A 13246-nucleotide genomic window follows, 5' to 3' on the forward strand; every position below is an offset into this window, starting at 1 on the left:
ACAAGGGAAGTGTTTGTTCTTATATGCAATTCCTCATTTGAAATACGCTTTGGTCAGAAAATCGAAGTATTTGTCGCAGGCAGCGATTTATAAAAACTTGGATTTTGCGCGAAGTTATTTGTGTCAAGCTCCAAGTTGTACAGCCATATAATAAAATAGATTTCACATTACTGTTGAAGATTCTATCTTTTGTATTATGTGATATGTCACTGCAAACTGTGTTGAGTTTAAGAAAGGCGCTTCTAGCCTTGTTGATACATATGGCTATGTCTGCTTCCAGCTGAGCTTCTTATGATGACGATGAACACTACACAAATCGGAACTGAGAGCTCCGATCCGTGTGGTGCTCATAGTCATCTCGTGCCGGGCATAGATAGGCTCGTATACGAGATCTCTGGGTCAATTATGCGACGAATGGCTCTCCTTTTCGGCCTGTCACTCTCTGAATGTGCCGTGTTGTATAACCCAACACTGAAAAATGATACTACTCACATAAAGAAAAACCGAAAGTACTTGTCTTCATTTTAAAAAATTTATTTCGCATAATACAGTAGAAATATTAAATAAATACTTAAATAAAAAAAAAATGTATAACAACAAAATCCACCAGCAGTTTATTCATTCCACCACCATTCTCCTACATTGCTGGTCTACTTATCGTTGGTATTGTGCCATCGTTCAAACACCTGACATTTAATTGTTCTATCTGATGTTTCTGGAAAATAATGCCCAGCAAGCCATATCGAATTTCGAAAAGAGAAGTACGATAAGTTCGAGGTACTTTCATTCCCACCACTAAGGCTAATAGCGAACCGATTATAATGTAGACAAATCCCTCGGACATGAGAGTACTTGTATCGGTGGAATAAAAATAGGAATTTTTCGCATTTGCCACAAAATAATAGTAAATAACTGCAGTCGATAGTAGTTTCAACAGATACGAAGCATATATCACCAATTCCAGATACCGGAAGTGAGCCACTTCAACTAGGAGTATTTGCAAATTGGAATAAGACATGCCAAAGAAGAAGAGCAGAATCCAAATAGGCACACTAGTCTTAACTGAACTGCATATGATCATGGTGAGGATGGTCATTACAATCATACACAGCTGATTACCCACATAGGTGACCTTTACCGAAAAGAACACGATGGGCACTGTGACAATAACACTACCGGCATATACCACCCAGAACATGGCATCAATGTTGGCAATATCCGTTACCCGTATGGCTGAGTTGAGCGAGAACCAAAATGAGAAATAGATAAACAGGGAAAAATGTATGGCCTCGGTGAAGAGCAGCAACAGGGTAACATTCCATTGTTGATTTTTGGTAACATAGAAAAATTCAATCCTTTTGATAATTTCATCACGTTTATCGAAAATCGAACCATTCGAATTGGCTATACGCAAATCATTATCCATGCTATTCTCACAATCGGTAGTGCCAAAATAGTTCAACACCACAATGCCAATTAGCAAAGCCAAGACAACGGCGGCCATTGATAGATAAACACCGGCAAAATCCACATAAATACCATGGGTTAATTCTTGAGCGGTAGCATTGCTATTATCCTGCATATTCTTGAAGTACGAAGATCCAATCAAACTGACGGCGGAGGCAATTCCCAAAATGTAAAAACTAAAGGATATGGCCAGGAATATGGCACGCGCACCTTTGGCCAGTATGGTGTGTAGAAAACTTAGGCCAGCCAAGTAGGTTAAACTGTGAGCCAGATAGGAAATGAATGCTCCGATGTTATCTGAAATGGAGAAGAGAAGGCGAAGGTATATTTGATTAGGCAATGAAATATTAAAATTTTCAAAAGAGCATATAATAAAAAATTCCAGAAAAGCAAGACGCCAGAATGGCTTACATTTTATCAAAATTTCGCTATCTTTTGTGAACCCAAGAAGTTTTTTTCCTGGGTATCGGTCTAAATCGAGAAAGTCTATCAAGGGGACCAAATTTACTCACTATTTTAAAATTTTTCGATTTCGGGAATATAAAGAGGCTTTTATGAGCCCTTTTCCTCAAATAGGAAAATAGGCCTATATGGCGTTTATATCCAAATATGATCCGATCTCGACCATACTTATATGGGTGTCGAAGATTAATTACAACACAATTTCAACGAAATCGGGTATACATGCAACTTCTATGGGCTCAAAACCCTAAATCGGTAGATCGGTCTATAAGACAGCTATGTCTAAATATAGATTGGACTTGGTCCATACTCGGTTTGGACATCGAGGATCCTAAAGCAACTCACTGTTCTAAAATTCAAATTTATCCAGATATAGTGCGATTATGAACCATAATCTCTTCGGATACCGGGGGACTTAAAGCAACGCACTGTTCTAATTTTCAGCAAAATCGGGTAATACATAGAGTTCGATGTCACAACTGACACGGCTGAATATGGGTGGAAGCACCACCGTAAACGTCCAGTATTTCGTCGCCTGCTTAAATTTTTAAATCCTTCCTACCGAGTTGCGATAGGAGTAGAGCGCATTAGTCTCTTACCTCTTCTCCAGCTTTGTTTCTTGTCAAAAATCATACCTAAGTTCATGATCTAGGGAAAGAGCGGTAGCACACTATGCCATCCAGGGAAGGTCGCCTGAAAACGCCCATCTTTGGACTTCCTGGTTAAAAGTTACAGCTATGTCTTTCTAGGGTTTATGCCATGCCCATTGTGCTTCACCCATCTCGAGAGCATACTCCACGCTCCCTAAAAGAGGTGTTTTTTATATATGCAGTGCATTGCGTTGGCAATTAGGAAAGTTGATGGTTGGAGGGGGAAAGAGGGAGAAGTGTTTATTGATATTCGTCTTTCTGAACGTCAATGTCAGTGGGAAAGATATTAGCCGGAAGTCGATTCCACATACGAATGGTTCGGGCGAAAAATTTATTTTCTCCATAATGCATGGTTCGGCCGAATGGCCAATCAATTACAATCGGGTGTGAGTTCCTGACTAGTCTTGTATTCCTGGTGTAAATCCTAACGTCAGGGATAAAAAGAAGAATATCCCTGAAACACACGCCATGAAAATAACGATCGAGCAGTACAACGCTACCATCATTCCGATAATGTTCAAGAGAAGCAATACAGTTGGATACCCTACTGTCCCCAATCAACACCATCGCTCTCCGTTGAACCCGGTCAAGTAGCTCCAAGGATGATTTTGGAGCTCCTGCCCATATATGAAAGTTATATTCCATCCTAGACCTGATGCAGTATAGATATTGAGAAGATCAGAAGAGGTGAAATATTTCTTGCACCGCTTAAGAAGGCCCAAACACTTGAATGCTTCTTTCGTCACTTCGTATACGTGTTTTGACCAAAGGACATCACATTGTATGCTCATGCCCAGAACATTAACGATTGTAGTGGTTCAGTGAATCGCTTGTGAGACAAGAAACAGCATTGCATCTTCTGTGCGTTAAAGTCTACTCTCATCATTCTACCCCATTCGGAAATGGCCAACAAATCCTGGGAGACCGTCTCATCCAGACTGGGCCTAATGGTCGAATGAATATGAATGACACAGACTACTGTCATCGGCAAATGAGTAGACTGGATTCGAAGTCTGACCGAATAGATCGTCAATGAAAATAAGAAAAGGGGAAGGGGAAAGGACAGAGCCTTGTGGCACACCTGCGGTCAATGTATACTCATCTTATGAGAACTCATCTACAACAACTCGTATAGTGCGATCTCTGAAAAAGCTCGATATACATCGAACGAAGTTATAACCGATTCCAAAAGCGACAAGCTTTGATAAAAGTGCACCGTTCCAGACCCTACCAAATGCCTTGGAGATATCCAGAGCCACGACCTTACTCTTACCAAACTGGTAGATAGAGCGACTCCATCGTTCCGACAAAGATGCCATTAGGTCTCCCGTAGAGCGATTTCAGCGGAACCCATACTGTCTGTCGCTATGAAGACCATTGGACTGACAAGATACTTAGAGTCCTAACCTTGGAGAGCGCGGACCATATCGCAATTGGCCTGTAATTCGCAGGGTTGTTCGGCCCACCTTTTTTGGGGATGGGCTGAACGTTCGCAACCTACCAATGTGCCGGGAAAACTCCCGCACGGTAAGCAAGGTTGCTCGTCCACTACGCAGTATTAATATACCGTCCGGGGCCGGAGATTTATTAACGTCGAGATCCGCAAGCACCATGGAGGCCACTGTGGCGCAGAGGTTAGCATGTCCGCCTGTGACACCGAACGCCTAGGTTCAAATCCCGTCGTAAACAACAGAAAAAATTTTAGCGGTGCTAATCCCCAAACTAATGCTGGTTACATTTGTGAGTTATCCTGTCATATTAAAACTTCTCTACTTAGCGGTGCCGCTATGCGGTACGCCGTTCGTACTCGGCATAAAAAGTAGGCCCCTTATCATTGAGCTTAAACTTTAATCGAACGGCACTCATTGATATGAGAGAAGTATCCCCTGTATCTTAGCGGAGCTTTAACTTTAATCGGACTGCACTCATTGATATGAGAGAAGTAACCCCTGTTCCTTAGTGGAATATTCATGGGACATTTAGTAGTAGTTACCGATATTCACCCTCTCCTTCTCAAAACATGGGCCACAGAAAGGTCGTTTTGGCTTTTGAGGGCTTTTGATGCTACCCTTAAAACTGGGAGTTTCCTAGGTGGGGCAATATCACCAGCACTGTTGAACTTCTACCTTATCCTATGCTACCTTTTATCCGGTCGGCATGGATATGGATAACACAGATCATGGCCGACGATTACACGGATACATAGATAACATTTGCGATAGATTGAATGTCTACCTTCTCCCCAAAGTTGTGTCGACTGCGGCACGTCGTTCGGAGTTGGCTATAAAAAAGGCCCCTTATCAGTCAGCTTTAAAACTTGAATCGGACAGCAGTCATTGATTTTTGAAAAGTTTGCCCCCTGTTCCTTAATGAATTGTTCGTGGGAAAATTTTGCAAATACAGAAACAATCAGTAAGTACCCACTTTTCCCTATCCATCATTCATTGATGTTTCTAGCTGTTTGGAGGCTTTTTATTTATAGAGAACCCACCAAGTTTCTTCGTTTTTCAATATGACCAAAAGCATTAGCTGTACACTTTTGTTATCTATCACAACCGTCGCGACTACATTTTAAGTTAGTATGGCGGTGAATCAACAACGATTTTGTTACGTATACCAGTAAGGGTTATATGACCATATACGGTTGCTCTTTTTTAGCCGTTATCGCCAAAACCAAGACAACAGATAGACGTCAGCAAGGTAGGTTGTAGAAAGTATACTAAACTCGCAAGGATGTATGTTATGGACTTAAACGACTTCAATGTGATAGGCACTTCAAGTAATTTAATGTCGTTGTGAAATCGCGAAAACCGAAACGATATGATAAATAAATAAAAAAGTGTCATCTATGGACTTAATCGTATTTTGCAAACCATAGACGTTCATTGATCCTCTGCATGTCTACTCTGACTTTTTGGCTGAACGGGAATGAGTAATGGTTAGAGAGTTTTTAAAAGTGCTTTTTAATCATCAAACAATTTTTCAATAATGAGTTTGTAATCATTTCTAGGTTGCCTAACAGGCAAATCTAGAGGTGATAAGAACTTAAATAATATTTCTGGATTTGATTGTGCTTTTGGTGACTCAGTTTAAAATATTTAAATTGGAACTATTTATGTGTGATTTTTTATAACAAATGATAAGAACAAAAATTAGGATTTCCCCGCCGTTGCTAAGGTAATACGATAAGGGCCTAAGAGCAATTAAAATTCTTAGGATAAATTGTTGAGTAAATTTCGATGACTTTGGATTAAACTATGGTAAGAAGAATGAAAATATAAGAAATATCGATAAATATCGAATTTAAATTTTTATAGAAAAATTCATTGGATTTATTTTTTTTGAAAAATTCCTGATTATTTTGCTTTTTATAGCAAATTTTGTCGAAATAGGATTTCTGAGACCAAAATAAGATTTTTTAGTTTAGGAGATATGACCGTTCAAAGTTGACCAATTTTCGATTTTCAAAAAAACACAAATTTTAGGTAATTTGCTCCGATTTCAAGAGTAAAGTCTCGAAAACTAGATAAGGAATTGCTGTTTTTTCTATTGATGGTTACAATTATTTTCCAAAAAAAATAATGATTTCTTTGAGCTTCTTCTAAAATACTATTTAAAATTAACCCATTTTCCACTATTTTTCAACTTTGATGGAAAATGAAAAACTATACCCTTGTCATATTTTCAAAATACCTTCTTTGATTGCCAATTAACATAATTGAAAAGAGTTAAGCTGCCCGTACGTGCCTCATTTTCGTTACGAGGCCAAACAATGTAAAAAATACATGGTTTATGAATTGCACAGTCGAAAAATCCTTGTAATTATTCTATAAAATTTGAACGGATAAGGGTATCTACACGAAACTTGATGTTAATGAAGATTTCCAATAACTATGGAAAATTTGGAGACCCTAGTCCATAGGCTGACATGGGGATTGAATGTAGATTACTTCTAGCATTTAAAATTTTGACGTCCTGCCAAATATGCATTTATTGTCCGATCGCCATTATTCTTTTTGCAAAAGACGGAACTTGTAAAAAATGCTTGCCCAGATGTCTGGAATATATATAATGGTTTATGAGATATTGGGGTTACAATTTTTTTTTTTAATTTTTCAGTCAAGGCATTGGCGAAATTTTGTGGCACTATTTCTTTACCAATTACGAATCTGAATTACAAATCTGAACGGAACGTTACAAAATTTTCAGAAAAATAAAAAAAAAATGATAAATATTGTCCTTTTAAAATATTAAAGACTTGAAAAATTTTAAAGTCAAAAAAAATAAAAAAATAAATAATATAAAATTAAACAAAAATTACTGCACTTAGTTACCGTTTTCCACAAATTTGGAATTTGATAAGCCATAAATAAGCACCTTAAGGGGGAAGCCCCCTTTTCAAACATAATTTTTTTAGGCTAAACACTTATCTATTATGTGCCGTTTTAATTATTCAATTATCTTATTCGGTTAAAAAGATATGATTTTTGCAACGAAAAAACTCAAACCGCGCCACTGTGCGTCGTGAAAAACGATGTTTTTTTGGAGCAGTAGGAGACCATATAGCCTTCCACCCAGTCACGGTGGAAGGCTAGCTTTATTACCCCATTCACTGTGGAAGGGTAGCTTTGTGTTGTTGTTGTTGCAGCCAAATTTGCATGTGGAGGTGGCTATCCTCGCCAACCTCCTATAGATGAGCAAGCTCGTTCCGGTCCAAAGGACCGATTGCCACATTAACATGGTGGCCTTTGGATATTTAATGGCGCCAACAACAATAGGCACTCAGTATTTACGCAAGAGGCGGTGCCGTCCGGTCTCTCACTGAGACTCTACGCTCGATATCGATGCTTGTCCGTGACTGCCGTTGCAGCTACTCCGCCGGGTAGCTCGCAGCTAAGATTCTCATGACAGCTATGAGCACCACACAGATTGGACCTCAAAGTCCCAACCTGTGTGGAGCTCACAGCTATCCCGTATCGGGAGCATTGTTACCCTTTTCCCAAGTAGAAGGGTTGTTTTATTACCCCTTTCCTTGTGGAAGGATAGTTTTATTGCCTTTTTCTTGAAAAAGTGTAGTTTTTTACTCCTCTTCATGCGAAAGGGTAGTTTTATTACCCTTTTCCTACTTTAAGGATAGTTTTGTTACCCTTTTTTCTTCTTTAGGGTAGTTTTATTACCCTTTTCCGTGTTTAAGCGATGTTTTTTTACACTTTTTCTGGTGGAAGGGTAGGTTTATTACCATTTTCCTTGTGGAAGAGTAGTTCTATTACCGTTTCCTTGTGTAAAGGTAGTTCTATTACCATTTTCCTTGTGGAAGGGTAGTTTTAATATTCTTTACCTTGTAGAAGGGTGGTTTTAATACTATTTTCCTTGTGGAAGGGTAATTTAGATTTTTCTTTGCGGAAAGTTGGGTTTAATATTCTTTTCCTTATGGAAGGTTAGTTTAAATATGTTTTCCTTGTGGAAGGTTAGTTTTTACATGTTTTCCTTGTGAAAGGGTAGTTTTATTACCCTTTCCTTGTGGAAGGGTAGTTTTATTACCCATTTCCTTGTAGCAAGGTAGGTTTCCCTTTTCCCTTTTCCTTGTGGACGGGTATTTTTATTACCCTTTTACTTGTGGAGGGGTAGTTTTATTACCCTTTTCCTTGTAGAAGGGTAGTCTTAATACCCTTTTTCTTGTGGACGGGAAGTTTTATTACCCTTACCGTTGTGGGAAGGAAGTTTTAGTACCTTTATTCTTGTAAAATTATAGTTTTATTACCCTTTTCCTTGGGGAAGGGAAGTTTTATTACCCTTTTCCTTGTAGCAGGGTAGGTTTAATACCATTTTCCTTGTGGACGGGTAGTTTTATTACCCTTTTCCTTATGGAAGGGTAGTTTTATTACCATTTTCCTTGTAGAAGGGTAGTTTCAATACCCTTTTTCTTGTGGACGCGAAGTTTTGGGAAGAAAGTTTCAGTACCCTTATTCCTGTAAAATTATAGTTTTATTACCCTTTTCCTTGGAGAAGGGAAGATTTATTACCCTTTTCTTTGTGGAACTGTGGTTTTGTTACCATTTTTCTCGTCGAAGGGTAATTTTATTACCCTTGGCCTTGTGGAAGGGAGTTTTAGTACCCTTTTCCTTGCGGAAGGACAGTTTTATTACCCTTTCCCTTGTGGAACGAAAGTTTTATTACCAGGCAGTGAAAGTGTCTTCTAAGTGGCCGACTAGGTCATGAGGGGTTTTTTGTATGAACTTGCTTTTGCTATAGATTTTTGGCTTTAATGCTTATATGAAAACTTCGCACGCGAAAAAGTTAACCATCAATCACATGTGAGTCAATTTTCTGAGCAACAGCTTCTCAATTCCAATTCCCATCTTAACACTAACCTTATGCAGGCTATTGCAAATGTAAATTTTTCCCATTAACATTCCAACGTCGTCATCCACGGACAACAAAAGTCTAACCACCAAAAATTGTGGAGACGTTACTGTTTTTCAAACGATCTTCTCGTTTCTATATTTAGAATCAAGAATCACTGAAAGCTGTTTTTATTTTTTAAGTACTACCCCGTGCTCTGGATGTCCATCATCTTCGTTTATTTGTTTGGCCGGTCATTTGGATAAATCATTTTTTACCTTAGGTTTAAATAGGACAATTAGTATACCATGTAGGCCGGTCAGACGGACGGATATGATGCACTAGGCACTGATGGGAGTCTTACAAGCCTAGAAACTCGTTGTTGTTGTTGCAGCGGTGTGTTATACACTGAGGCGGCAGCCCTTGCCGATGAAGAACTCCATCGAGTTAATCCGGTACGTACAACCGGCTGCATTGGGAGAAACGCGTCTGACAATGTTTTATAATAATGCCCGATCGTCTGATAGCTGGAAATTAATTTCCTTCAATTCACAAAAAAATTTCTCTTTCCTTTCATTGAAATATCTTGAAATTTCTTCTTAAGAGTGATTTTCGTTAAACATCCAATATTTCACGAAATTTTTCTAAAAAATTTAGAAATTTTTTTTTTTCTAAAAAATTTAGAAAAATTTCTTTAAAATTTTATATGTAAATAATCCTCTAAATTTTGTTGAAATGTGATTGTCCAAGTTATTTTTTTCCAATTAAGGCGACGATTGTTTTATTTTATAATTTTCGAAGAAAATAATAATCGAAGATTTTTTTGCAAGAGAAAAGTAAAGCCAGAAGACATCACAACACCAACCATGGTATGACGTTTCGTTTCGATCTCTTGGTTAAGGAGGTCTTTCATCAGTTTCCTTTAGGTTTGGAAGCTTTAAGGGTGGGTCGTACATTTTTAGGTTGCATAAAAATTCTTCTATCTTTAAGCTCTTCTCGAAAGAGAAATAAATAATGATAAATAATACAACATTTTTGTCGAAATATAACTTTTTTCGACATATTGTTTTTGAAATTTGAATTTCATTATCGAATTAAAAAAAAAATTAAATTTTCTGATGAAAATGTTTGTTTGTGTGTCGAAGTAAATGTTTGCTTTTAAAAAAACTCATTTATGTATACCAATTTTGCGTTCTACTTACCCATATCATTGGCAAAATAAAAACAGCTCGCTATGACATGGAGTACACCCGCTGTCAGTAAAATGTACATGTGCCAAAAGATAATGCGGGAACGGAAGAGCTTCATTAGGAACATTATTAAAGCGGCTACAAAACCCCAACAGGCTCCCAAGATTAAGGGACCATAGACGATGACGCCAACCTCAACATTTCGCTCAGCCACAAACGAAGAAATGGTATATCCAAAAACCAGACCACATGGCAAAAAACTAAAGCACACTTTTTTATTTTTTTGCAAGAAAAATTAAAAGTAACATATTTTTCAGATTACTCAAGGAATAAAGAAAATAAACACGTGTCTCATTAAAGATAAATAGTCATAAGTAATAGATAAACATTTTTCGTTTTTGTTTTATTTTGCATAGAAAGTGAATAACCCACCTACAGTGCTGGGGGCAAACTGAAAGAATTTGTACACAAATTTTTCCCAAAGACTAGTTATGTTGACCATTTTTGCAATTTATATTTTCGATTTTCTTCGCTTTTCGTCTAAAACATTATATGTAAGATCAAAAATGTAATTATTTTTATTTTATTTATCTTAATTGGTATTATTTTTGTTTTGCTCCGATATTTCCGCTTCACCGCTATTTCGATTTAATCACTTCACCGATTCTCATTCAACTGAGGTTATTTGTTTAAACAATTGCTACTCGATTATGGAACTTCGTTAAAGCAGAATATCGTCCGTCTAGTACTTTTGAGTTTCAGGCGTTTTGTTGACACTTTAGCCCCGTCCGTCCATCCGTCTGCTTGCTGGGTCTTGTGGTTGTTTTTGGTCGTTTGTATATGGGGCTATAGCATTTTGTTTTTTGTTCAGATAAAGTATCGTATCTCTTCGTTTTGTTCCATTAACTGATAAGATAAAATATTTATTGCCTTTTTCACTGTAATAGTAGCCCCGTAATAGCTGCCTCCGCTAGCCCTGCTAGTAGAATGTAAAAATGTCTTGACTTGAGTTGATTGAATGATATTTTAAAAGTCTAGTATTCTGAAGTAGAGGGTATACTAAAAGGTGAAGAGAGCCTTTAGCGCCACCTAAGCAAGGCAAAATCATGGTATTATATAGTAGAACGATAATGGACAGCTTCGTGTCTATTCAAATGGGGATGCCAAAAAAAAAAAATATCGGTTTGCCAGTTCGCTAGTTTGAAAAAACGGTTGAACTGTCCGCCGGAACCAAATACAACAGTTATACATTTATGCTTTCAAAGAAAGAAAAGATAACCATTTTAATGACTTTTATTAAGCAATTTAACCAAACAAGTAAAAGCGTGCCAAGTTCGACTGGACCGAATTTTATATGCCCTCCACCATGGATCGTAATTGTGAAGATCTTTGTCCGGTTTCTCTTTATAGGCAACAAATAAAAATGTGTTAAGTTAGGCCGCGGCTGAATCTTGGGAACCCACCACAATGGATTCTGCTAAAAATTTCTATAATGATAAAACTATAAACCGATTTAGACCATACTTCGCACGATTGTTATAAGAACACTACGTGCAAAATTTTAGCCCAAACGGATAAAAATCGTGGCTTTTAGGGGCTCAAGAAGTCAAATCGGGAAAACACTTAATATGGGAGCTATATCAGGTTAAAGACCAATTTGAACCGTCACTTGTCACAGTTGTTGGAAGTCGTAACAGAACACTTCACGCAAAATTTAAGCCAAATCGGACAAAAATTGCGGCTTCCAAGGGCTCAAGATGGCTCCGCTGTATGCCTCCATTGTATATCTTAACATCGAAAATAAAATTTTTATCGAGTGGGCAAAGTTTTTCAAAACTTCTTTCGGTGTTTTGGCATATGGACATCTTAGAACATCTTTTAGTGCCGAAGTAGATTCGTACTGCTATCCATTAGTAAAAACTTTGTAAGACCCTCATAGGACTTCGATGAGATTTATTCTGGACTTAGTGCGGGCAAATTTAAAACTTCAATATTTTTGAAAGAAAGTCATGGTTTATGGTAGCACGCGACTTCTGGATTATATGAAAAAGCTGCTGAAAAGTTATGTTCGGGCCCATTAATGTTTCAGCATTTTCTAACAATGATAATTCCCAAAAATCATTTTAGTTGTAATCCAAACTAGGGGAAGGTTACCATGAAAGAAAAAGCTCCCAAAATCATGACGTACTTCCACTGCCAAAATTTTGGCTTTTTACTTTTGGTTTTCATTTGTGTAAACTACGCAGGCATACTAAAATCCCTCGTATCCATCAGTCGAAAGTCCAAAAGACAAGAGCTATATCAGGCTATAGACCGATTTGAACCGTCCTTGTCACAGTTATTGGAAGTCATAACAGAGCACCATATGCTAAATTTTAGCCAAATCGGACAAAAATGGCGGCTTGTAGAGTCTCAAGAAGTACCAGGTTATAGACCGATTAGGACCGTTGTTGGTACAGTTGAAAGTCATAAAATTTCACCCAAATCGGACAAAAATTACGGCTACCAGGGGCTCAAGAAGTCAAATAAGGAGATCGGTTTATATGGGACCTATATCTAACTCTGAGCCGATATGGCCCATTTGCAATCCTCAACGACCTACATCACTAAGATTTATCTGCAAAATTTCAAGCTGTTTGGTTAACTAAGGATTGCTATCGTGATTTCGACAGACGGTCGGACATGGCAAGATCGACAAAAAAATTTCCAGACGATCAAGAATATATATACTTTATGGAGTCACAAATCAATATTTCGAGGTGTTACAAACGGAATGACTAGATTAGAATACCCTCATCCTATGGTATTGGGTATAAAAAGGTGATCCAAAGACTTTCAAATTTGTTTGTCGAGTCTGAAAGTGACTAGGAGGATAGATGGCTTCTTTATTTGTGATGCAAACTCATTTTCTCGGCAATCTGTCAGAATAATTACCGATTTCTGACGTTCTGAAAGTTTTGGAGTCCCCCAAGACCTCTTCATGTACTAAAGGGAGGTTTTTTAGCTATTACTTTTTTTTTGACAACACTGGTTTAAACCTCTCCACGCACTTTTCGTATTTTGTTTCACTGTCAAACATTGTCAGTTTGGTCTATAATTTAACCATGAATCGTCTTACAAACGAACAACGCTTGC

At 37.7% G+C, this 13246-nt stretch overlaps 1 protein-coding gene across 1 annotated transcript; it reads right to left on the minus strand.

Moving 5' to 3' along the window:
- Nucleotides 1–513: 513 nt before the first annotated feature.
- On the minus strand, nt 514–10877 carry LOC106088516 (uncharacterized). Its single transcript, XM_013254077.2, has 3 exons — nt 10544–10877; nt 10124–10381; nt 514–1764 (listed from the first exon to the last, which is right to left on the minus strand). Exons 1-3 carry the CDS (start codon nt 10611–10613, stop codon nt 638–640), a joined length of 1455 nt encoding a protein of 484 aa, XP_013109531.1. The 5' UTR covers nt 10614–10877; the 3' UTR covers nt 514–637.
- Between the last annotated feature and the right edge of the window lie 2369 nt (nt 10878–13246).

This window comes from Stomoxys calcitrans, chromosome 4, assembly GCF_963082655.1.
Source record: "Stomoxys calcitrans chromosome 4, idStoCalc2.1, whole genome shotgun sequence".
Lineage (NCBI taxonomy): Eukaryota > Metazoa > Arthropoda > Insecta > Diptera > Muscidae > Stomoxys > Stomoxys calcitrans.

Excerpts from the sequence above, each read along its gene's own strand:
- LOC106088516 (XM_013254077.2), bottom strand. The coding sequence starts at position 10,613 with ATGGTCAACATAACTAGTCTTTGGGAAAAATTTGTGTACAAATTCTTT. Across the intron at positions 10,382-10,543 it reads GTTTGCCCCCAGCACTGTAG|TGTGCTTTAGTTTTTTGCCA; the intron begins GTGGGTTATTCA and ends AAAATAAAAAAG. Across the intron at positions 1,765-10,123 it reads TTATTTTGCCAATGATATGG|ATAACATCGGAGCATTCATT; the intron begins GTAAGTAGAACG and ends TCTCCATTTCAG.